This window comes from Eriocheir sinensis, chromosome 40, assembly GCF_024679095.1.
Source record: "Eriocheir sinensis breed Jianghai 21 chromosome 40, ASM2467909v1, whole genome shotgun sequence".
NCBI classification, from domain to species: domain Eukaryota; kingdom Metazoa; phylum Arthropoda; class Malacostraca; order Decapoda; family Varunidae; genus Eriocheir; species Eriocheir sinensis.
In genome coordinates this window covers 2794685-2821928 of record NC_066548.1, presented here as the reverse complement: position 1 = coordinate 2821928, position 27244 = coordinate 2794685, and the positions used below count along the sequence as shown (strand labels likewise).

At 43.4% G+C, this 27244-nt stretch overlaps 1 protein-coding gene across 3 annotated transcripts in view; it reads right to left on the bottom strand.

The window, feature by feature from the left end:
* The window catches only part of LOC127009209 (protein singed-like), a 118171-nt gene that overhangs the window by 57596 nt on the left and 33331 nt on the right, over window positions 1-27244 (bottom strand). Inside the window, exon 1 of one of the 3 annotated variants that reach the window (XM_050882062.1) lies at window positions 9383-9659. The exons of 1 other annotated variant lie outside the window; for it this stretch is intronic. In XM_050882062.1, the coding sequence (XP_050738019.1) occupies window positions 9383-9403 (21 nt within the window). In that variant the 5' untranslated portion in view covers window positions 9404-9659. Of the gene's footprint in view, window positions 1-1316; window positions 1485-9382; window positions 9660-27244 lie in introns of those variants that run through there. One more of the 3 variants, XM_050882063.1, reaches the window with a different exon arrangement.

The window sequence follows — 27244 nt, the reverse complement described above, 5'->3', positions numbered from 1 at the left end:
ACAGGAGATGTCTGTACTCACTATCACCAAACACGTGCTAATTCGAGACCTATCTTTGCATGCACGACACCTGTGAACTCTCTAAACACCCGCTGAGCATTTTATGACATGTGAATCTACAGGGGAAGAACAGAAAACCGTCCGCCCCCTTCACATGGCAGCCTCAGCAAACAGGAGATGTCTGTACTTGCTATCCCCAAACATGTGCTAATTCGAGGCCTTATCTTTGACTGCATGACACCTATGAACTCTGAACACCCGCTGAGCCTTTTACGACATGCGAATCTACAGAAGGCGACAACTGACTTCCCTGCAGACATTTTTTTGGCTCCTAACGCCGTCACGTCTACCTTCAGTCACCCGCGTCCACGTGACATCCGAACCCCATGATCAATTCAGGGTAGAGGCGGAGATTCTGGGTCACAGGGCCGTTAATCAAATGTGCGGCGTGACGGTGAAATATCCGAGTTCGTCAAAGTCATCTGAATAACACGTGAAGCTGAGCATGACTGGCGTGACGAGTGGGTGGTGGCGCATCATCCTACTTGCTCAACTGAATCAAAGCATGTACCGGGTTCGTGACAACATGCGGGTACGTTAGGAAAACACGAATGGCCATATTCTTAAACATTTTGGCGACCAGGTACAATGTTACAAGGGTTTCGAAGGAGTTTTGGGTATCAGGACACCTCTCCTCCCGAAATTGACCTCTCTTTTGGGACACTCCTTTGACCTCTATTCAGGAGCAGTAAGTAGCGGGCTTTTTTTTATATATTTTTCTTTACGCCCTTGAACTATCTCCTTAGCTGTGAAAAAAAATGCAGAGGTAGTTTTAAGACCCTTCTGGTAGTTTGACCATACTGCTGTTTTTGAAGAGGTAGTTTTAAGACCCTTGTGGTAGTTTGATCATACTGTTGTGCCATGAACCTACAAAAGCACTTACTATAATACAGTATGCGATTTATCTCCTCTTCGGCCTTTGGAAAATGTAGTTGATGTGAGTGGCGGAAGCTTCTGAGAGTACCAACCAGACACTCCTCGGGGGAAAAAGCAACAAAAGAAAAGTGAAAGAAGAGATGAAGAGAAATAAGGGATAAGAGAAGAAGGGAAGAGGACGAAGAAGAGGAAGAAAAAGAAGAGGGGAAAAGGAAGAAAGAGGGGAAGAAAAGAGGGGAAGACCCAATAAGACATCAAAGGAAGAAACCATCATGAGATATGCCACGTTAGCCAAAGACCGAGCACTCCATACATACATACACACACACACACACACACACACACGCACGCACGCTTCTGGGGCGCTGCGTGACACCTACACTGGCGGGGTCCAGGACGATCCGTGAGTAACCAACGGCAAGTGGCGGTGCTCCGGGCGGGGTGATGGGAGACAGACACGCCAGCAACACCAACGGGAGGACACACACACACACACACTCTCTGGCAGCCCGCAGCCAACTGGAGGGAGAAGAGTCTGACTGGTTGACTCCCACACAGCCTCAGGCACCGGCAGACTCCGCCCCCGCCGCGGCTGCCGTGTCAGGAGGGGTGAGTCGGGGGTCTGTTTTCAAGGACACGCTGGACATTGTTCGATCTCGCCCCGCCACAATGCACCGCGCTAATAAAACTACGAATACTGTGGCGCCATTGTGCAATCATTCATTGATTTAATGTTTGTTCGCGAGTTAATGGTTTATTATCTTACAAAATAGTATCGTTTTCAAATTATCGGACGTAAAAACACAATTATTTATGTTATCATTGTTACTACTACTACTACTACCACTACTACTACTACCACTACCACTACTAATACTACTGCTGCTACTATTACTACTACTATTACTACTTCTGCTACAAACGATGATAGGGGAGACAACACTAAAGAGTAAAACAAATTCCCCGAAACAGGTGTCCCAAAAGTCCCAAAATATCTAACTTCAGAGACCATCAAGAACCCCAAACATGACCCCAGGGAAACAAAACACACACACACACACACACACACACACACACACACACACACACACACACACACACACACACACACACACACACACCATTAAAAACACAGAATGAGAGAGATAAAAAAAATAATGGGAACACATTAGCATACGAGTGAAACGGCGTCTCCTGAATAATGAAAAGACACTAACCGAGAAATTGCCGCGATAATGAGGCCGTGATGACCACCGTAATGACCGCCTGTTGGGGGGGGCAATTAAACTTTCTCCACACACACACACACACACACACACACACACACACACACGGAGAAACAAAGATAGATAGATAGATAGATAGATACATAGATAGATAGATAGGTAGGTAGATAGATAGATAGATAGATTAGATTAGATAGAAATAAATACATGGATAGATAGATAGAGGAGTGGAAGAGAAACAAGGAGAGGAAGAAGAGCCGAAATGAAGAAAAAGAAGAGGTTTGCGGAGGAGTGAAAGAGGGGAAGAGAAATGAGAGGAGTATGAGAAGAGGGGAAGAGAAAGGAGAGAAGAGTAGGAGAGGAGGAAAAGAGAAAGAAGAGACGAGTGAGAGAAAAGGGAAAGAGAAAACAAACATAGATAGATAGATAGATGGAAATACATAGACATAATCAAGACCTAAACACGTTTCAAATTAAGCATATTGGCCTTAATTAAACAAAGATACACAGATAAACAAAAAGAGAGAGAGAGGCACAGACAGACAGACAGATTATCGTGTATGCATTATAAATCACCCCCAACAGCCTATCACCAGCAGACCAATAAACAATGACGTAAACGCTAAAAGAGTCAATTTATTAAACGGTGAAAAAGGAAAATTAAACCCTTAGGAAAATATCTTGTCGCTATATCCAATTACCATAATGAGAGAGAGAGAGAGAGAGAGAGAGAGAGAGAGAGAGAGAGAGAGAGAGAGAGAGAGAGAGAGAGCTTTCTTGAGTGGGAAAAGGAATGAAAAAGAAGAGGGTGAGAGGGGTGAGTGGGAAGTAGACTGTGTGTGTGTGTGTGTGTGTGTGTGTGTGTGTGTGTGTGTGTGTGTGTGTGTGTGTGTATAGGAATGTGGCGGTGGCTGTGGCTAACGATGTGGCTTCGAAGCTTACAGGAAAGATTTCAACCCAAGCTGTTATGTGTGGTGATGTGTTCTCTCTCTCTCTCTTACTTTTTACCACTTCAGCTTTTATTGTTCTTTTTTTTAATTTCTAGTTTAATTATTTGTGTTATTCATCGTTGCTTTCTATTTTTTTTTTCACTTCGTCCATTTTCAGGGATAGTATGTGCGACAGTAGTAGTAGTAATAGTAGTAGTAGTAGTAGTAGTAGTAGTAGTAGTAGTAGTAGTAGTAGTAGTATTGTGTGTGTGTGTGTGTGTGTGTGTGTGTGTGTGTGTGTGTGTGTGTGTGAAACACACACACGCACACACACACACACACACACACACACACACACACACACACACACACACAGGTAAGGGGAAAGCCGTGACAGCAGGGGAGGGAGGTAGGGATGGGGGGAGGGAGAGGAGTAGAAGCTGGTTACGAGTGGGAGTGAAACGACGGAAGGAGCGAGGAAGAAGAGGAAGGGGGGGAAGTGGATGAGGGAGGGGCGAGGAAGAAGAGGAAGGGGGGGAAGTGGAGGAGGGAGGGGCGGGCTACTGCGGAAGACGACAGATTGAGGAGAAAGTGGAGAAACAAGGAAGAGCGTCAGATGCAGGGAGAGCGTCAGCCGGAAAGAAGGAGAGAAGAGGAAGAGAAGAGGAAGAAGAGAAAAAAAGAGGAGTAAAAGAAGAGAGGAAGAGAAATAAGGAGTAAAAGAAGATAGGAAGAGGAGGAAGAGAAGAGGAAGAAGAGACGAGGGGAAGAGAAAAAAGAAGAGAGGAAGAGAAATAAGGAGTAAAAGAAGATAGGAAGAGGACGAAAAAGAGGAAATAAAGAGCTGAAGAAAAAGAAGAGGGGCAAAGAAAGAGGGGAAGAAAAGAAGGGAAGAGAAAGAATAGGAAGAAGAAAACAGAGGAAGAGAAAGGAGAAGGAAGGGAGGGAGGAAAGTTGGGAAATAATAGAAAGGAAGAGAAAGAACATAAGAAAAGAGAGGAAGATAAAGAAAATGGGAAGAGACAGAGATGGAGAGAAAGAGAGGAAGAGAAATATAAGGTAAAGAGAGAGAAAAGAGAAGGAAGAAGAATGAGAAGAATGAGACGAGATGAGAGAGAGACTGAAGAGAAGGAGAAACATGAAGATAGAGAGAACAAAAAGGAGAGATAAGGAGAAAATGATAAAGAAGAGGAGAAGAGAGGAGAGGAGATAAGAGACCAAAGATAAGAGAGGAAGGACGAAGCAGGAGACGAGAGAATGAAAGACTGCAAGGAAGAAGAGAGAAAGGAAAGAAAGGAAGGAAGGACTGAAGAAGAGATAAAAAGGAGGGAAGAAGAACGGTCAAGAAAGAAGGAAATAGGTAAAAAAAAAAGAACGTGTGGAGAGAACGTGAGGGAAAATTGGAGGAAGTGAACGTGACAGGAATCCACAAAACTCGATCTTAAAACGTGAAAAAAAATAAAAAAAGATAAACCCACAAATCTTTTTTCTCATTTTCTTTTTGGTGCCAGAAAAAAATATTGGAATGAAGAGAAAACTAAATTACAAGCCGAAGAGACAGTTAACGGTACAGCCAGCAAGTCATCCAGTCATCCAGTCAGTCAGTCAGTTAGTCGGTCAGTCAGTCAAGCAGCTATTAATAACCGTATCTAGCCGGCACGTCATTCAGCAAGTCACACTCCAGTCAGTCACTCATCCATGCAGCCAGTCAGCCTACCAGTCATCCATATCCTCAGCCAGTCAGCCAACCAGTTAAAGCCATCCTTCCACAATGACAACCACTCAACCGCCCACCCAGCCACTTCATACCCACCCATACCCAGCCAGTCACTTCCTACCCACCCACATCCAGTCAGCCAGTCAGCCACTCACCAATCGAGTCAGCCATTCAGCCATACAGACAGGCACATCCCCCAAAAAGCCAGACAGCCACCCAGCCAGCCACTTCCTATCCACTCACACCCAGTCATCCAGCCAGACAGATACAGCCATCCAGCCACACACCAAGCGAGCCAGCCAGACAGACATCCAGCCATTCCTGTGCAGTGAATGTGAAGAGAGAGACCCGCGAAGCACCTGCCAACGAAGGTCCTGTCGCCCCAATACTCCCCCTAAGGGTTAAAGGTGCACTGGAGAGAGAGAGAGCGAGAGAGAGAGAGAGAGAGAGAGAGAGAGAGAGAGAGAGAGAGAGAGAGAGAGAGAGAGAGAGAGAGAGAGAAAGGGGGGTGGAGTCGTTACAAGGGAACTGACCACCACTGCCCCTCATGAATGCCTACCAGCGCCATAGATTTCGGAGATAAAAGAAAAAAAAGAAAGTGGGGGAAAGGAAGGGTTGGGGAAGGCAAAAGAGAGAAAAGACTACGGTTAAAAAATGAGGAAGGAAAGAGAGGAGAAAAGGAGAGAGAAAAGAAGACTGAATGAACAAAGGAGGAGAACTAACAACAACAACAACAATTGACCTATCTTTCGACCACTCCTCTAACTCTTTTTAGGACCAGCAAGTAGCGGGCTTTTTTTCACATTTGTTTCCTTTTTTTAAGCCCTTGAATCTGACTCCTCTGCTGTAAAAATAATAATAATAATAATAATAATAATAATAATAATAATAATAATAATAATAATAATAATAATAATAATAATAATAATAATACCAACAACAACTCGCCTTCCTCTTCTCAGAACGACACACAAATAATAACATCAACAACAGGAACAACAACAACAAAACCACACCGCCCTCTTTTCACACCACAATGCAAACTCTTCAAGCCGCAGTAAAATGGAACACTTTCTCCAAATAGCAAGTTTCCACGCAAGATCAAACACCTGTTGGCTTTGAATAAGAGCCTGGATGCATATGTAGACAGGAAGGCAGGTGGGTAGACAGGGAGAGGGTGGGAGGGTGGGTGGGTGGATGAGTGGGTGACAGAGCAGGTTCAATGTCTCTGTGGGTGCGTGAGTGTGGGTCTCTTAAACTTTGCATAACTTCTGTCTTACGAGAGTGTGCGTGTAGGTGAGTGGGTGAATGAGTGGGTGGATGAGTGGGTGGATGAGTGGGTGACAAAGCAGGTTCAATGTCTCTGTGGGTGCGTGAGTGTGGGTTACTGGTCTCTTAAACTTTGCATAACTTCAGTCTTGCGAGAGTGTGCGTGTGTGTGGGTGGGTGGGTGGGTTGAAGGATAGGTAAAGAAATGGATGGGAAGACAGACTCATTATAGGTGTGGGTGAGGATGAGTAGGTTACTGGGACGGTCTCAACACAACCTTACATAACTTTATTTTATTTTAAGACTATGCGCTTGAGTGTGTGAGTGGATGAATGGGGAGGGAAGACAGACTTATAGTGGGTGGGGGTATGGATGACCTTTTTTGTTTTTTTTACAGCTAAAGAAACAGCTCAAGGGCAACAGAAAAAGGTTTAAAAAAGCCCGCTAATCGCTGTTCCTATAGAGACAAAAGTTATGAGTGTGGATGGCTCAGAGGGTCTCGTGCTACATCTCTCTATAACCTCATTCTATTTATTTTACTAGGGTGTGTGTATATGTGGTCTGTGGGTGTGAATGTGGGTGCGTGGGAGAACAGAGGGGTGTGAAAACAGGCCTATTGTGTGTCTACGTGTGGGTGGATGCGTGGGATCCTCTCCTCCACCTCTATGCTTTTTAATAACATCGGTGTGTTTGTGGGTGGAGTCGTCGGAGAAAACGGCAAGATGGCTTAATAAAGAATCTGAGGTGTGGATTCTCTGATGACTCCCTGTGGATACGTCTCAGCTTTAATATACTACGTGGGCGAGTATCCGTGTGTGAGCGGGTGGGTGGGTGTCGGTAGGGGGTTGGTTGAGTCACGGTGGGTATCGTTACAAGCAGGTTTACTCTCATTCTTGTGTTCCTTGCTTTCTCATAATACTTTCAGGTGAGTCACTTGGGGGACGAGGGCAGCGAGGCGAGACCGAGGTGTATAGACGACATTTCCTTTGAGGCGAGACGGACGGCGATGAGGAAGACTTTGACATGTACTAAACAGATGGGAAAGGAAAAGAAAGATATAGAAGAGAAGATTCAAGTGGCGAAGAAGACTTTGACATGAACTAAACAGATAGGAAAAAGAACAGTGAGATATAGAAGAGGAGATTCAAGTGGCGAAGAAGACTTTGACATGAACTAAACAGATAGGAAAAAGAAAAAAAAAGTAAAGAAGAGATGAAGATGATGAGAAAGATGAGAGAAGACTTTAAAGATGTAAAAAAAAAAAAAAAAAGAAAAAAAAAAATAGAGGATTCGAGAATAAAGTGAGAGTGAAAAGAGGACGACTACATTAAACAAAAAAGTAAATAAAGAAAGAAAAAAAAACAATAAAAACTAAGAGATATATAAAAAAAATTGATGTAAAAAAACAATAAAAACTAAAGATATATATAAAAAAAATTGATGTAAAAAAATAGAAAATGAAGATAATAGATAAATTAAAGTTTCGAGTGATGGAAACGACTTAACATTAACTAAAGAGAAATATAAAGAGTAAAAAAACAATAAAAACTAAAGATATATATAAAAAAAATTGATGTAAAAAAATAGAAAATGAAGATAATAGATAAAGTTTCGAGTGGTGAAAACGACTTAACATTAACTAAAGAGAAATATAAAGAGTAAAAAACTATAAAAACTAGAGATATATATATAAAAAAAACTGATATAAAAAAGTAGAAAATGAAGATAATATATAATGGAGGATTTCGAGATAAAAGCGTCGAGTGGTGAGGGAGACTTGACATTAACTGAACAGGTTGAAGCGAAAACCGGAAAACGAAGAACATAAAAGAGAACTCCAAAATAAATCAGAAAGTGTCGTAGCGAGAAAAGAACTTGACGTGAACTGAAGATATTAAAAAAGAAAAAAAGAAAAGAAAATGAAGACACTTAACAGACGATTCCTAGATAGATCAGAGTCAATTAGTGAGGAAGAAAACATTGAGTAAAACAGACAGAGCAACAGAAAAGTAAATAAATAAAATAAATAAAATATAAAAATAAAGATAACATAACAGAAATTGGTGATAACATATAACAGAAATTGGTGAGGAGGAAGACATTAAGTGAACAGACAGGGCAACAAAAAAAAAAAACGAACAAACAATAAAAATAAACAAAGATAAAATATAACAGAGGGTTTCAAGATGTGTCGTGGTAGCAAGGAAGACTTTACATAATAGCAGGTAAAAAAAAAAAAGCGTAGATAGCAGAGGACTTGCAGATAAACGCATGTCAAAGAGCCGAGGAAGGTCTGACATGAGCTATAAAACATGCAGGAAAAAAAAAAGGAAGATAAATGTGACAGCGTGAAGATTAAAGCAATGTTAGTTATCACGATTCATCAGTCATACTCTTTCTGAGACTTGATAACGTGTAACCCAAGTACCTGCTTAGTATCTCTGTTTGTTTGTTTGTTACAGTAAAGGAAGCAGCTAAAGGGGAAAAAGATAATTGAAAAAAGAAAAAAAAACGCTTATCACTGCCCATATACAGGAGTGGCCAAAAGAGAGATCAATTTCGGGTTATGTGAGTATATGTATGTATGTATGTATGTATGTATCGACCTATATAATCACGAACACAATTAACATCAAAATTCGCTGCATAGAAGAGACTAATGAGGAAATTCGCTCCTTCCATATTATCATTATCAACATCATTACCATCCACATCATCTTCAAATCACCTGCCATTTCTGGAGTTGATGAGGCGGAGAGAGAAAACAATGGAGAAGAGAAACGAAATGAGACAGCTGGAGGGAGAGAAAAGGGAGAGAAGAGGAAGGGAAAAAGAGTGACGTTGAAAAGTGCAGTGAGGAGTGTAGGAGTGAGTGCTGGAACATGAAAGGGGTGAAGAAAAAGGGAAGGAGGGGAAGGTGAACGGATGTGGGAGAAGGGTAAAGAGAGGGACGGAAGGAAGCGGGGGAGGCAAGGAGGGAGGGAAAGGAAGGGGAGAGAGAGAGGAAAAAAGCGGAGGACGGAAACGGAGGAGAATTTAAAGGACCGTGAGAAAGAGAGAGAGAGAGAGAGAGAGAGAGAGAGAGAGAGAGAGAGAGAGAGAGAGAGAGAGAGAGAGAGAGAGAGAGAGAGAGAGAGAGAGAGAGAGAGAGAGAGAGAGAGAGAGAGAGAGAGAGAGAGAGAAAGAGACACACACACACACACACACACACACACACACACACACACACACACACACACACACACACACACACACACATTATAAACCCCACAGAAAAAGAACAAAAAACAATAAAAAAAACATACCATTGAGTAGTATTCCCTCATGGCTGCGGTGGTGACGCTGAAGACGGCGACGACGACGCAAGACAAAGAGTATCCAATCACTTAACGGTAAACGGGTCGGGGAGTCTGTCGGTTCCTCTAAGGCACTCGCGGTCAGGTAAGTCAGCTCAGGTAAGTCTTAATTAATAGCTCACTAGGGCGGGGCGGCACCAGAGGGGGAGAGAGGGAGAGAGCAAGTCCAGGCGTAACTATGAGGGGGCCGAGGTGCTGCTGCTACTACTGCTGGTGCTGCTTCTGCTGGGGTGGTGCTGGGGCCGCGGCTGCAGGACGACTGACCACACGGACGGCTCTTCACCTCAGTTCGACTTCCCCGCAATTGCAGCCGTTCGGTGTGCCTCAAGTCCGACGCTGTGCTCTCTCGGCCAGTGGCAACGCGGCGCCGGCGAGTATCTGGGTTATGATTGGTTAGCGGCGGCGTGGAGAGCGTGGTGATTGGCCGTTGGGGGTGACGAAGCGGCAGATGCGTGAGTGACGAGAAAGTAGGTAAGTGTGTGAGGCGGCAGATGGGCGGACACGGCGGGAGGAGAGGCAGGTGGGCGGCGACCACCCGCCCGCGACCACCGACAGACGGGAAGGAGGGCGGAAGGAAGGAAGGAAGGCGAGGAGAGAGCGACGGGACTAGGAACGAATCCACATACATACATACATACATAAATACATACATACAAGCAGATGGATCCGTACACATACATAACACAAATATACATACATACACACAGGTGCTTCCGTACGATCGTAATACAAACCTATACATACATACATACATACACACATTACATACCTACACCCAGACAAGAGGTAGACAAACACAAACAACTGAAGAGACAGACTGACAGATAAACAGACAGAGCACAATAGCGGGGAGGAATAATAAGGTGGAGGGAATGACAGACAGACAAACAGACAGACAGACAGACATGCCAGCGGACAGCAACAAACAGACATACACAAACAGAGAAAGACACTCATAAAGGAACACACACACAAACACACACACATGAAAACAAAAACAAAACAATAAAACACAAACGGTTCGTACGAATAAAAATAAATTAGAAAGGGAGAGAGACGGAGAGAGAGAGGGAGAGAGCGAGGTGAAGTGCTGGAGGGGAAGGAGGAAAGAGCGCAAAAAAAATGAGTAAATAAAAACGCAGGTAAACTGATTCATTTGCAGACACACCTGAGCTGAGGCCATCAACAGGAAAGCGGCGTCACGTTGAACAGGTGAGGCGGCCGGGCGGAGCGAGGGAGGAAAGCAGGAAGCGAAAAAAAATATTCCGAATCGTAAGCAATTAAAGCGAAGGGGAAAAAGAAGAGTTAGAGCAGTTTGAGTTGAGGCGACAATGACGTGAGTTGATCATTACTTGAGGTGTTTGATGAGGTGATGATGAAGGAGGAAACCATAGAAGGAGACTAGGGATGAAAATAGGAAAAATGTATGTAATAGGTAAATGAAAATAGGAGGAATGGATGGGACAGGAAAATAGGAGAATGAAAAAATGGTAGAATGGATGGAATAGGAGTTTGAAAATAGGAAAAATAATTGGAATAGGAGAATGTAAAAAGGAAAAATTAATGGAACAATGAAAATAGAAAGAATGAATGAGACAGGAAAATAGAAGAATGAAAAAAAGGAAAAATAAATGAAATAGGAGAATAAAAATCGGAGAAATAATCGGAATAGGAGAATTTAAAAGGAAAAATGAATGGAACAATGAAAATAGGAAGAATGAATAGGACAGGAAAATAGGAGAATGAAAAAAGGAAAAATAAATGAAATAGGAGAATAAAAATCGGAGAAATAATCGGAATAGGAGAATTTAAAAGGAAAAATGAATGGAACAGAATTAAAATAGGGAGAATGAATGGAACAGGAAAATAGGAGAATGAAAAAAAGGAAGAATGGATGAAATAGAATAAAAATAGGAAAAATAAATGGAATAGGAGAATGTAAAAAGGAAAAAGGGAAGATGACGAGGGGGCAAAAATGAAGATAAAAAAATGCTTCAAGATATAGTAATAAAAGTTGAAAGAAAGACGAGCCATAGTTGAAGAGACTCTTGAGAGGATGGAAAGGAGGTCATTCGAGGAGATGGAAAAAACTGGAAGGGAAAAAATATAAGAGAATAAAGAAATAAAGCAGAGAGATGACAAGAAGGGAGATGAAAGACAGTTAACTTTTTTTTTTTATAATGGGGGGGAGGGGGGGTCGTGTGTTTGTTAAGGAGAAGAGGAGGAAAAAGAACAGGAACAAGGAGGAAACGGGATAGAAGAGGAAAAGGAAAAGAGGAAGAGGAGAAAAAGGAAAAGAAGTTGAGGAAAGGGATGGGAGAAGAGGAGAAGGACAAGAGGAAGACGAGATAGGAGGAAAAGGGATAGGAGAAGAGGAAAAGAGGAAGAGGAGAAAAAAGGAAAAGAAGTTAAGAGATGAAGAACAGATGAGTGAGCGTGGGTGTCACAAACCTACGAAATTAAGAAAATTACTAAGATGAAAACAGGAAAGTAATAAAATACAATGTTGAGGAATATATCAAAGGAAAACTAACAGGGAAAATAAAATGAGGAAAGGAAACATTGCCAAGGTAGTGGAGACGGTTAAGTAGCCAAGACGAAGATAATGACGAAGAAAATTACGAAAATATAAATAGGAAGTTATCAAAAAAAAATGTTGGGGGAATTTATCAAAAGCAAACCAGCAGGAAAAAAGAAAGTAGAAAATGACTGAAAAGACATTGACGAAAAAGTGAACACAGCAACGTGGATGATACGAAAGATAATACCCAAAAAAAAATATTCTTAAGTCTTCTTTTATGAATTATTTTTTATTTCTTTACAAACTAAGCTTTTATGTATTCTTTTTTCCCGTCTGCTCGGTCTTGTATTGTGTTACTTTCATAAATATTTTCTCGGCGTGCACACAATTATATGAGCCTGTTATGCAACCTCATTATTATTATTTTTTTTTGCAGCAAAGGAGACACCACAAGGGCACAAAAAAAGGAAACAATAATAAAAAAAAAAGCCCGCTACTCGCTGCTCCTGTAGAGAATCCAAAGAGGTGGCCGAAAGACAGGTCAATTACGGGAGGAGAGGTGTCTTGATACATTCTTCTTGAAAGAGTTCAAGTCGTAGGCAGAAGGAAATACAGATGAGGGGAGATTGTTCCAGAGATTACCAGCGTGAGGGATGAAAGAGTGAAGATGCTGGTTAACTCGTGCGTAAGGGATTTGGACAGTAAAGGGATGAGCTTGAGTAGAAAGTCGTGTGCAGCAGGTCCGCGGGAGGGGGGGAGGCATGCAGTTGGCAAGTTCAGAAGAGCAGTCAGCGTGAAAATATCAATAGAAGATAGAAAGAGAAACAACATGGCGGCGGAATTTGAAAGGTAGAAGACTATCAGTAAGAGGAGGAGAGCTGATCAGACGAAAAGCCTTAGACTCCACTCTGTCCAGGATAGCTGTGTGAGTGGAACCCCCCCCCCCCCCACCCACCCACACACACACACACACACACACACACGTGAGATGCATACTCCATACGATTCACGACCACATGAACATCTTAATAAAAATAATCAACATAAAACTTATCAGCATTATCTACATTCTTGATCAATAACTAATGACGACCCAATGTATATCTGAATAAACAAAAAAAGAACAAAAAATAACAACAAAAACTACTCGAAAAAATCTCATAAAACACAGTCATTCATGAAAACTAATATTCCTCCTCAAAATATTCGCAATAACGGGATTTTTTTTATTATAATTAGGGAAAAAAATGAGATGATAAAATGCGTGATGAAAATTATGCAGACGCAGGAACCTCAACAATGCCATCAAATCAGGAGAAAATTCCGCACTCATTCCCCCTACCCTCTCTCTCTCTCTCTCTCTCTTTTTCCTTCTTTCTAATTAGATTCTCTATTTCAGTCACATCTCACCATCTCTCTCTCTCTCTCTCTTCTTCTCTCTTCTTCTTGTATTTCTTCTTCTTTCTTCTTCTTTGTTCTAATCACACGCCAAATCATTATACCCATTCTTCTTCTCTTCTTCTTCTTCTTCTTCTTCTTCTTCTTCTTCTTCTTCTTCTTCTATTTCTCCTTCTTCTTCTTCTTCTTCCTCCTCCTTCAACTTGTTACTCTTCACCCATGTCAGTTATCATCCCCAGCCTCCTCTTCTTCTCCTGTATCACTGCCCTCCTCCTCCTCCTTCTCCTTCAACTTGTTACTCTTCACCCATGTCAGTTATCATCCCCAGCCTCCTCTTCTTCTCCTGTATCACTGCCCTCCTCCTCCTCCTCCTCCTCCTCCTCCTCCTCCTCCTCCTCCTCCTCCTCTTCCAATTAGACTCATTCCCGTTCCATGTCAACATATCATCACTTGTCAACCTTCTCCTCTTCTTCCTCCTCCTCCTCCTCCTCCTCCTCCAGCCAACCACCAGCTGCTTCACCACCTCCCCTCCTCCATATCATTCTCCACTCATCTCCCGTCATCAAGTAATTCGCCTCCTCCTCCTCCTCCTCCTCCTCCTCCTCCTCCTCCTCCACCTCCACAACCACCTCCTTGTCAAGTCAATCCTCATCAGCAAACACGTGCGGTAAACTCTTCCCCTCCTCCTCCTCCTCCTACTCCTCCTACTCCTCCTCCTCCTCCTCCTCATCCTCCTCCTCTTCCCTGGTTATCCTTGCCCTTAACCTCTCCTTCACTCTTCTCCTATCTTATGTTCTGTCTCCTCCTTGCCCCTCAATCCACCCACACCCACTCACCCACCCACCCACTCATCCACACCCACCCACACACATCCACGCCTACCCCATAAACATCTCCTTTCACCTCCTCTCGCCATTCCTCCACCTATCCACCCACCCACCTTTACCCCCTCCACCTATCCACCCACCCACCTTTACCTCTTTCCAGCCTCTTCATACAAAACTTCCGCCATCTACCTCTCCCCTTTCCACCCCACCCCTCCACACCGCTCCACCCCCGACTACTTTCACGCACGCACCTCCGCCCCATTGCACGAAGCAGGTGTGACTTGCAGACTCGTTTTTTTTATTTTTTTTATTGCTGCTCTTTTTATTTTCTTTTGTTCCGTGGAAAACTGTTACCGTATTGAGAGTAACTGTGGTGAAGGGGGAGAGGGAGGGAAGGGAAGGGAAGGGAAGGGAAGGGAAGGGGAGAGGAGAGGAGAGGAGAGGAGAGGAAAGGAGAGAGGAGAGGAGAGGAGAGAGAGAGAATTACTAAATTTATTGCCTGTACGTGGTGATAGTTTGCGAGTAACACACACACACACACACACACACACACACACACACACACACACACTTTTTTATTTAGATATTTAGTTTTTTGTCCAGTGTCCCTGTTTATCCCTAACATCCAACCTACTTAAAAAAACAACTACTACTACTACTACTACTACTACTACATAACTTTATCCCTCATCTCGACAGCAAATACCCGAGAGAGAGATTTTAAGTCACTATCCGTAATGAGACATGGGCTTAAAAATGACGAAATCGAGTACTGCTAAGACAACGACACTTTTACGCTAATCATCGCTTTGGCCTTTGTTTTTTATCATCCTCCAGTACTCATTAAGCCGGAACAATGCACGCCCGCACTCAGGGAACCGTCATTAAGTTCATCACAAGAAACGCTTCCTGGAAAAAATAAAACGAGAGAGTCACGTTCAACTTTCAGCCGCGGTGTCTCTTTGTCAGCGAGTGTTCATTTATTTACCTGATGTAGTGGAGTAAGCGCTTCGGAACGTTAATACTACAGGTGAATAGTAAACGCCTGACTAGTTAAAGCACGCAGTAGTATCTAAAAAGTAGTCTCCTCCCGAAATTGACCTCTCTTTCGGCCACCTCTTTTGATTCTTTTTTTTTTTTAGGAGCAGCGAGTAGCGGGCTTTTTTAATTATAGTTTCCTTTTTTGTGCCCTCAAGCTGTCTCCTTTGTTGTAAAAAAAATCTTCTTTGGTATGACTTCTGTATAGAGGACCCGGCTTTCCTTGCTTAGCGGAGTGTGAACTAAACTCTTGTAACATCAAAACTTACGATTATCAACAGCAAATAAAGAAATGGATGATAAACGTATAACCATTTAAAAGAAAGTAGTATCTTCTTTGGCATTAATTCCATGTATGTGTTTCCTTACTTGCCAGACTGTGAACTAAATACTATCGAACGTTAAAATTATGGATAAATAAAAAAGACATATGCGTATTGAAAGCCTGTAGTATCTTCTATGGTATTACTTCTATGTATTGGACTTCTCGTTGCCTGGCAAACTTAACCCGGTAGCAGCGACGGCCCAAATTTGTGGCTGTACCGTGTAGCAGCGACGGCCCAAATTTGTGGCTTTACCGTGTAGCAGCGACGGGCCAAATTTGTGCCATGATATAAACCCCCCAAAATAGATGTTACATAATCTGATCATAAATGCTTTGATATATATTATGAAATGGTTTGTGTGAGGGATGATTTTTTCTCATTTTTCTCGCTTAGAGGGACCATTAAGAAACATGATCCCCGCTGCTACCAGGTTAAAGGATTAAAACACCTTGGAACAATAAAACAATAAATAAATAAACATACAGCTGAATTCAAAGCAAGTTCTGTCTTTTGGGGAGTGAGAGAGAGGGAGGGAGAAAAGGCAGGAAGAAAAGTAGCAATAGTGGGAGAGAAAGGTGGGAAGAGAATAAGGCAGAGAGTGAGAGACAAAAGGAGAGGGAGAAGAGAGAAGGAGGAAGGGAAACTGAATGTGAGGGAGAAAGGTGAGAGAAGGATGAGACAAAGTGGAGGAGAGGGAAGTGAGAGCGAGTTAAGTGGAGTGCAGAGGATTCGGATGTTCCTCTAGACATACTCCGGACTAATTATGCAATGTTGAAATTAAAATACCAGAAATCATATGCCCCTTAAGCAAGCATTGTCATCTAGCCACGCACTATTTCTCTGTCAGTGACGTGGCGTTCCTTTCTTGGCAGACTTAAAAGCTGTGGAATATTATAATGTAAAAAAAATGTAAAGTGATTTCGCATGATTTCCAACAAGTAAGCAATGTTGGAAGCACTGCCTTCTTTGGCGTGAGTGACTGCTCAGTATAATTTTTTTTTCAGTGACGTGGCTTTTAATTTTTATCTTGCAGCCTAAAATAATAATAAGAATAAGAAGAAAGAAAGAAGAAAGACAACGAATAAGAAGAAGAAAGAAGAAGAAGAAAATGACGAAGAAGGAGAATAAGGAAAAAAAAAGAAAGGCAACGAATAAGAATATAGAAGAAAAAAAGACTAATAAGAAGAGCCTAATAATAAAAATAGCCTAATACGTAACAATAATAGCCTAATAAAGTCTTGGGAACACGCAAGTCGAAAACGTAAACAAAAGAACATCGCAAGCCTATAAGAATTGCTACTGACTGCCTTCTTTAGTGTGACGGACTGCTCGTAGCATGAGAGGAAGAAGAGAGAAGAAGGAAGGGAAACTGAACAAGAGGGAGAAAGGTGAGACAAGGATGAGACAAAGTGGAGGAGAGGAGAAGGAAGTAAGGGCAAGGTAGGTGGAGGCAGGTGGAAGGGAGCGTGGGAATGCGAGGTGGGAGGAAGTGGCTGCACAGGTGGGTCTCGTTCCTGCCCCATCACCGACCCCTCTTACCTGTGTTTTAAAGGGGCTCAGGTGTAGACTCAGGTGGGATTTTTGTCACCTGAAGAAAACGACTATACCGGCTCAGACATGCACTCAGCCGGACCTGTTTTTATGTTTCTGTTTCTGTCCCCCTATCTGTCTGTCTTTTTGTCTGTCTCTGTGTGGGTTTCTGTCTGCCTGTCTTTGTCTGTCCCTGTCTTTGTCTGTCCCTGTCTCTGTCTGTCCCTGTCCCTGTCTGTGTCTGATTGTGTCTGTCTCTCTGTCTGTCTGTTTGTGTCTGTTTGTGGGTCTGTCTATTTGTGTGTCTGTCTGTGTCTGTCTGTGTCTCTCTCTCTCTCTCTCTCTCTCTCTCTCTCTCTCTCTCTCTCTCTCTCTCTCTCTCTCTCTCTCACGCAACATCACTTCAACCATAAAAACAAAAATCCGATAAAACCTTCACATTAAAAACACGAAATGAAAACAAAGAAAGAAAATCAGAGGAATCAGAAAGAAAGCACATACACACACACGAACACACACACACACACACACACACACACACACACACACACACTCAGGAAGGCAGGTGTACACACAAGCATTCCGTGACGGTGTTTTATCGCGCTAATAGAAAAAAAATAATAATCGCAGCTGAGTGCATGATGATAACGGCACATCGGTACATCTCTACTTCATATTTTCTTCTCTTTCTTTCTCTCTTCTCTTCCTTCCTTCCTTTTTTCTATCCTCCCTTCCTTCCTTCATTCATTCATTCATTCATTCTTTCTTCCCATTCCATAATTGAGTGAGAACCAGACGAGGGTGCAGGATGAGCGCCCAAACAAGCGTCTCTGAAGGTCACTGCTCGGCTTCAAGACACTGCAAATTGCACTTTTTTTCTCTCTTCATTGATTATAGTCTTCCGTATCTTTTTTTTTTTTCCTTCCCCGTTGTCATGGCAGTGAAGGTCGTTGTGTTGTAGTAAAGCAAGCAACTCCGTTTCATCACACACACACACACACACACACACACACACACACAGAAGAGGAGAGGAACACAGGCACCCCCCCCCCCCCACACACACACACACACACTCATTCACACTGAACAAGCATCGTTAAGGACTAAAGAAAACACCACCACCACCATCATCACCATTCCATCACCACTATCATCATCGTCATCATTAAGGCATTTCCCACGCGGCTAAACAAGACGGATCAGACAGGAAAGAAAAGATGAGGGAAAGAAAAAGTGTGTGTGTGTGTGTGTGTGTGTGTGTGTGTGTGTGTGTGTGTGTGTGTGTGTGTGTGCGTGTCGCCTAAACTGGATTACTTATCAGCTTCGTCTTCAAGGTCTCGAGATCTGGTGGAATGCTTCGGGGGGGAGAGAGCGAGAGCGAGAGGGGGGGGGGGGGGGATCACAGCGTCCTTGGACAAAGATCTGCTTCACGATATTTTTTTTCTCTTATCTTCTTTCCTCCTCCTCCACCTCCTCCACTCTCACTTCCTTTCTAATTAAAAAAAACTCCTTCCTTATCCATCCTTTCAAATTCCTCCCGCCGTCGTCGTCGTCCTCCTCCTCCTCCTCCTCCTCTTTTTGCACCCAGACTGTCCTCACATTCCCTGTCCTCCTTTCTCCTCTCTTTACGCTCCTACTTTGTCTTTTATCTCCTTCCCCTTACTCTCTTTATGTGCTCTTCCGCTCTCTTACTCTGCCTCTTTCTTTCTTTCTTTCTCTTTTTCCTTCACTTCTTTCTAGTCTCCTTTTCCCTTCTCTTTTCACTAGCTGTATTTTTTCTCCTGTTTCTTTCCCAAAATCTAATTATAAAAAAATACAAGTCATCCATCAGTTACTCCGTTTTCTGTCATCGAACCCACTGAGGCAATATGACGTCACCTCTTCTGCCACACCTGCGCGTGAACAGACTTGTTATAATTAGATTTTGTTCATTCCTTTCCTAACTTTTTTTACGTGTTCATCTCTTCTCCTCCTCCTTGCCTCTTTCCTCCATAGCTTTCGCGTCTCCTCCTCCTCCCTTCTCTCTCTCCTTTACCTCACTGATCCTTCCTCCTTCCTCCCCTTACTCCTTTCACGCGTCCTTTCTCCTTCTATTCCTTCCTTTCTCTTTACTCCACTTCTTTCTCATTTCCTCCTCCCTCCTATGACTCACTTCACTCTCCTGACGTTTCCTTTATCTCTCTTCACTCTCTTCCCCTGCTCCTCCTCCTCCTCCTCCTCCTCCTCCTCGATTCCCCTCTCATGTCCTCTTTAATCCCTCGCCCTCAGCAGAAAATTTGATGAGCAGCTTAGGATTGCAATATCATGGGGATTCTCTCTCTCTCTCTCTCTCTCTCTCTCTCTCTGCATCGGGTAATCTCATAATTATAGGAAAAAAATAAATACCAGAGCAAAAAAGTCGTGGCGCTTCTGTTGTTATCATTTATGGCGATGATGATGATGATGATGATGATGATGATGATGGTGGTGGTGGTGGTGGTGGTAGTGACTTTTTATTGTAGTAAGAAGTAGAGTAAATTATAGTAAGGACGAAACTGTAGTAGAGGAGAAGGAGAAAGGAGGAGATAGAGGAGACGGAGAGAGGCAGTGGAGGAGTAGATGGTAGAAGAAAAAAGATGATAGTGAAGATGGAGAAGAAAGCAGATTAGTAGAAGTAGAGGAGGAGGAGCAGGAAGCAGAAAAAAAGGGAAGAAGAAGAGGAGGAGGCAGTAGAAGATAAAGAGGAGGGAAGATGACGTAAAAAATAATCAGGATGAGGAACAAGAAGAAGAAGAAGAAGGAGGAGGAGGAGGAGAAAGAGTTGGAAGGAAATGATAGACAAATACGTATGACAGGAAGCGGATCGCGTTCTACAAGTGATAACGTTCTCGTATTAACAGCGTAATGTCGTGCAGAATGGAACATACATACGAACACTAACAGTTCTCACGTTACTGCTAGAGGCGATATGCTTTCTGGCTGCCTAATGACGAATACCGAGGGGAGAGAGAGAGAGAGAGAGAGAGAGAGAGAGAGAGAGAAGAAAGAAGAGAGAAGAGAAAGGAAGGAAAAGGAGGAAAGAAGGAAAAGAATGAAAGAAAAAGAAAGAAAAGGAAAATGAACAAAAATGAAAGGAAAGGAATGAAAGAAAATGAGAGAGAGAGAGAGAGAGAGAGAGAGAGAGAGAGAGAGAGAGAGAGAGAAAAGAAGGAAAAGATGAAAAAAATGACAGAAAAGGAAAGAAAAGGAAAGAAAGAGAGAGAGAGAGAGAGAGAGAGAGAGAGAGAGAGAGAGAGAGAGAGAGAGAGAGAGAGCGCACATACACTACACAGCTGAACTAACAAAGCCCAAGTTCACCTCGGCGCAAGGGAGAGAGAGTTTGCTTATAACTGCTGGAAATGGACTGATAACCACACACACACACACACACACACACACACACACACACGTATCCGAATCCAATAACGTCAATATGCTTTCAAAACCCACTAACGTTCATTGATATACATATACATTCACACGTAGGCTACACACTTTTACGATACCTAGGCTATACACATTGATGAGACTCGTTTTTCACCCCGCTATCACGTCCTCACGCCGCCTACACACCAGCAAGCGAGCCTATACCCGTCAATATTACCAACTCCTCCTCCTCCTCCTTTTCCTATGGCTGCCTAAAAAGTCCCTCCGCCAAGTCTGTACCCCCCATTTGGTGACTGTTAGGTCCGCATACTTGTCAACTATTCTCCTACACACACACACACACACACACACACACACACACACACACGACCGTTTTACCTAATGATTCACCCATCCACAATTACGTTCTCTCAGATCTATTAATGCTAAAATCTCCATAAACATACGTAGCCTATCTTCTTTTTTGCGTCTATTGATCTCTTCCTCACATGGTTAGTAAAGCGTCTGTTGTAGTGCTTTGCTTTGAGTTTAAATATTCATGGGAAAAATAGAAAGGGGTGTTGCCTGTTAACTAAAAAAAAAAGGAAAAACTAGCTATAAAAAGCATCAGAAATACAACCCAACCACCCACCTTTATCACCACCTACCACCATCACCACTACTATCACAACCACCACTACTAACAACCACTACCATCTCCATTACCTACCCACCAACCACCACTGCATCCTCTACAACCAGCTACCACCATCATCCCTTAGCTTACCACCACTATCACCACCACCACCACCACCACCACTATCATCACCGCCACCACAACTAATAAACACTACCACCACCACCACTACATCCTCTACCACCAGCTACCACCATCAGCCTTCCACTTACCACCACTATCACCACCTACCAACATCACCACCTCCACTACCACCGCCAAGCTCAAGTACTACTAACTACTAACACGACAGCTAACATTACATACAAATACTTACTCCTTCCCTCAACCCCCCCACCCCCCTCTTCCACCCCCATCGCCGGTCCCTCCCCTTCCTACAACTAGCTACTACATTACACGTCGCCGGGACACACGCTGGGAACGGTGTAAGAGCGGTGGTTAACTTGCTCCCTCTTAACCTTACACGTGGCTAAAAGAGGTAGAGGGGGGACATGCTTACACCTAATGACTTCCTACCTGCCTATTCCTCAACACCTTGCACTTACAGGTACGAGGAAGCATTTGCACTAATCTACCTGTCTCTTTACTTAATACTAATCAGGTACAACAGAGCAGTGATTAGCATGTTACCTTTTCCTTCCTCAGCTTATACGAGAAAACACAGGTAAGAGGAGGTTGACGAGAGGACGTTTTTGCACTTAATCTTACCTGTCTTCTAACTTAATACCTTACACTTATAGGTACAACAGAGCAGTGATTACCATGTTATCTTTTCCTCCCTTACCTTATGCGAGACAACACAGGTAAGAAGGGATTAACGAGGGGATGTTTTTGTACTTAATCTTACCTGCATTCTTACTTAACGTGCACTCACAGGTAAGGCAGAAGTGATTAACGTGTAACCTCTTCTTCCCTACAAGCTTATACAAGAAAACACAGGTAAGAAGGGATTAACGAGAGGATATTCTTGTACTTAATCTTACCTGTCTTATTACTTAACGTGCACTCACAGGTAAGGCAGTGATTAACGTGTTACCTCTTATCCTTTGCAATATTATAAAAGAAAACATAACTAATAAGAGATAAGCGAGGGGATAATCTTACTTAACAACCTCTTCGCTGCCTACTTCTCTATCGGTAAAACAGCGGTGATTATCATGTCATCTCTTACTGCTACATCCTTACACAAGACAACACAGGTAACTACAGATAAATTATGGGATATTCTTACGCTTAACAACCTCTCAGCTGCCTAGTTCCCCATCCCTTGCACTTCCCGGTACGACGAAGCTGGTTTTCTCCGTTTCCCGCCACCGCGACAACACACACCTACAGCAAAACCCGCCTAATGGAAGGGATCAGCCCGTTACTTAGTGCTGCGTCTGCCTCTACCCGCCCATTACTTAACCCCTTCTTTCCATATGCGGGACGGAGAAAGCCGATTGGTATTTGTTTCATCTCGTTACTTGGCTACTACTACTACTACTACTACTACTACTACTACTATTGGCGTTACTATTAGGAAGTCTGCTGTTATTACTACTACTACTACTACTATTACTTTGCAGAACTCAGGTATAACATCATATCGACCTCTCTCTTGTCCATGTCTAACTTACACACACACACACACACACACACACACACACACACACACACACACACACACATATTCACTCATTCAAGTGTAGTATAACATAACCTGTGCATGAGAACGAATAATCTCTTCACATATACATACTCATTACTCATTCATATCACTCACAGGTAAGGATATACAAAGCTAACATTTCCACTACTCCCCCCCCCCTACACACACACACACACACAACATATGCCTCCACGCCTCAAGTTTACCTGTGTGTGTCTGTGTCTGTTTGTGTGTGTTTGTGTGCATGACAGGTGTGAAGACGCCCTACTAGTCTACAATTCACTCCTCCTCCATCCCTGGCAGGCAAAAACAAAACTATTTCCGCCTATTTTCTCATCTTCCTGTTCCTCCTCCCGACCAACATCGTAAGCTACCAGGAAAGCATGGCGCAGCGACACCACCACCAGGACGCGACGCCTCCCCCCCGTCGCGAATATATTGTCCACAATTCACGCACCCCTGTCACTCCTTCCCGTCATAACAACATAAAACGCCGTCAGTTCCCGCTTACCCTCCTTGCTATAAGAAAACATCCTGTACTACTTAATAAGCCTACAACGGAGAAGTAAAAATATATTGTCTACCGGTCATAACAACAGCGTCAATCTCCACTTACTTCGCTTGGTTAGAAAATTTCCTGTACCACTTAAGACAAGCCTACAACGGGGAAGTAAAAATATATTGTCTACAAGTCACTCATTCCGGTCATAACAACATAAACAGCGTCACTTTCCCATTACTTCGCTTGGTTAGAAAATTTCCTGTACCACTTAACACGAGAATGCTACAGCGGAGAGAAGTGAAAAATAAGAAAGATGAGAAGTAAAGAATAAGGACAAACTAAGATCTCTTTTTCAGAATTTCGTTGCTAATTGTTTTGTTATTAGTTACAGAGACATACAGTTCTTTTCACTTACTATGTTTGCGAGGACGTCAAATTATCTGTCCCTCCATGCACTCGCCATACACACCTGAAAGAAAATTAGGCAGGTGAGTATACAGGGTCATTATAAGTTTACACACTAACTCTTAACACATACTCTAATACATATAAATCTTTGTGTTGGCGGTCAAGGGCAATGTTAGTGAGGACGTCAAATTATCTGTCCCTCCATGCACTCGCCATACACACCTGAAAGAAAATTAGGCAGGTAGGTACAGGATCATCATAAGTATACAGGGTCATTATAAGTCTGCCTACTACCTCTTAACACATACACATATAATTCTTTGTGTTGGCGGTCAAGGGCAATGGTTCCTTCTAGTTTCTTTACGCCTTGCTAGAGTGGCAGGCAATAACCTTTGTTGCATCTGATTAAAAGTTGCCTTTCTCGACGACGGAGCGTGCTTGTTTAATTAAGTAAGGTGGGGTATAGCTGTGGGTGGTTGTTTGTATCTGCCTGTCACTGTCTGTCTCTTTAAAGTGTCAATGTTAGTCATGTCTCTTTTGCATGCAGAACATAACAATGATAACAACAACAACAATAATGATGTTAATAAGAAGACTAAAAATATGTTTGCTCTCTCTCTCTCTCTCTCTCTCTCTCTCTCTCTCTCTCTCTCTCTCTCTCTCTCTCTCTCTCTCTCTCTCTCTCTCTCTCTCTCTCTCTCTCTCTCTCTCTCTCTCTCTCTCTCTCTCTCTCTCTCTCTCTCTCTCTCTCTCTCTCTCTCTCTCTCACCCAAGGGCGCACTGAGCTCCGCGGTCGCCGTCAGGCTGACCAACAGACTCGTCCGCCACAACAGCTGTTTTCCGGGGCAACGCAGCCTCGGCCCAAGCACACACACACACACACACACACACACACACACACACACACACATATTTTTGTTTGTGTGTCCGTCTCTCTCTCTCTCTCTCTCTCTCTCTCTCTCTCTCTCTGGCACACATGCATGTAAGCAATTATAATTACAAAGCAACGAAACACACACACACACACACACACACACACACACACACACACACACACACACACACACACTTTTTTTTTTTTTTTTGCTACTGCGCGCGTGATCATATTCTTCTGTACATATTTCTGTGTATTTTTTTCTGAATATATAAAAGTAAATTGCTTCTTCTGCTTTTGCATTCGTATAGTCTTTCATCATTTGTTAATTTTCTTTTTTTTTTCCCTTTTTGTCTTCCTCTTCCCTTGTTATAAACGTGTGGTAATGAGGTAAACACTAATTAGACCTACCTGTGTGTGTGTGTGTGTGTGTGTGTGTGTGTGCGCGCGCCAAGAGTGTAGGAAAGGAGGAGAGAGAGAGAGAGAGAGAGAGAATCGTGGCGTGGTGTACCGAGGCAGAGGCGTTCAGGAGGAGAAAATAATGAAGATATATTGAAGGAAAGTGAAGGAACGTGTCTCTTTCACTAACCCGGCATCAGTCACGTAGCTGCCTCTCTCTCTCTCTCTCTCTCTCTCTCTCTCTCTGCTACACACCTCCAACTAGCCTTTTGCCTCTATTCCTCTCAATACATCTTTTCCTCCTTCCTTTCCTCCCTTCTTGCTTCTTATAATACTCCTCCCTTTCTCTCTATACTCCTTTCTTTCCTTCCTTTCCTCCCTTCTTCCTTCCTTATATTACACACCTCCCTTTTCCTCCATTCCTCTTCCTTTTTGCCTCCGTCTTTGCTACCTCCCTGCCTCCCTCCTTCCCTTGCTCATCCTTACCTCCGTCTTTGCTTCCTCCATGTCTCCCTGCGTTCCTAAACTACCCTCCTTCCTTTGCTTCTATCCCTCTTAACGCTTCTTTACCTCCGTACTTTGCTTCTCCCTGCCTCCCTGCTTTTCTTAATTAAACTCCATCATGTTCTTGTGTTTCTTATTTCCCTCCATTTCTCTTCCTTACTTCCCTCCTTTCTAAGCTATACACTCCTTCATTTGTCTCTGTTCATATGATTTACCTCCTTCTTCACCCTCTTAACACACATCCACATCTATTCCTTTACTTCCTTCCTTCCTTCCTTCCTTCCTTCCTTCCTTCCTCCCTCCCTTTCTATAAGCTGCACTCCTTCCAGTCCTTCCTCTCTCCTAACCCCCAAAATATCGCCCACCAAACCCTTCCACATCATCCCTCTCATCCTTTCAGTATCTCCTTACCTCCCTCCCTCCCTCCCTCCCTCCTAAGCTACACTTCTTTCCCTCTCTCAATATCTCCCGAATCCTTGCCTAAGCTCTCCCTTCATTTCCCTCTAGTCCTCTTTGCCTCTCTCCCTTTTTCCTCCAGCTTCCTCTTCTCTCTCTCTCTCTCTCTCTCTCTCTCTCTCTCTCTCTCTCTCTCTCTCTCTCTCTCTCTCTCTCTCTCTCTCTCTCTCTCTCTCTCTCTTCGTTACTTCGTTATTTTCTTCTTGCAAACTTCTCTTCTCCCCCTTTCCTTCTCCTCTTCTTTCTTTTCCCTCGGTTTCCCTTCTCTTCTTACCCCCCAACAACTCCTTTCTACTATTCCTCTCAACATCGCTCTTTCGTTTCCTTCTCTCCTATTTTCCCTTCCCTTCTGACATGTTCCTTTCCTCCTTCTTTACCCTCCTTATACCTCCTTTTTACCTTTCCATATCATCACCTCTTTTTCTCCCCCTTCCTTATCGTTCCCATCCTCCTTCTCCTATCTTTCCCTTCCTTATCTTTATATATATACCTCCCTTCCTCCTCCTCCTCCTCTCCGTCTCTTCCTTCCCTGTCATCATTCTCCTCTTATCCTCCCCTTTCTTCCTCTTGTCCTCTGCTACTTTCTTTCCATCTATAAATCTCTCTTAATCTACCCTCTCTTCCTTCCCTCTCTCCCAGCCTCCCTTCCCACTCTCCTAAACTCCCAATATCGTCCTCCTCTTCATCTTCCACCCTCCCACTCTCCTTCCTCCTAGCGTCCTCTCCTTTTCCTTAACCTTCCTCCCTCTCTCCTTCCCTCCCTCTCTCTCCCTCCCTTCCCCTTCCGTCAGTCACCACTCCCCATTTCTTCTTTTCTTCTCCCCTACCCTTCCTTCCTTCATTCTCTCCCAGCTTCTCTTCCCTCTCTCCTCTTCATCTTCCTTTCTTTCTCCTCCCAACGTCCTCCCCTTCTTCACCTACCTCCCTCTCTCTCTCCTCTCCCTCTCTTCACCTCCTTCCCTTCCACCCCCCTCCGTCAGTCACCGCGCGGCACCGAGATGTTACAACCCAACCACCAGGTATTTGGACCGCCTGCTGCGCCGACTCACTCGTCCAAATCGGAATCAGTAACAGGCATAGAGGCAGGGAGGAGTATGTATTGCCGGCGTGTTTAGTTATGCAGTGTTTTAGCGTTTTGGGGGGTTGTTGTTGTTTTTTTTGTTTTGTTTTGTTTGTTTGTGTGGATTCTGGTTTGGGTTCTCGTTCGTTAATGTTGTTGTTGTTGTTGTTGTTGTTGTTGTTGTTGTTGTTCGTTCGTATTTCGAGTTCAGCTTTTTTTTATTTATCTCGTTTTTT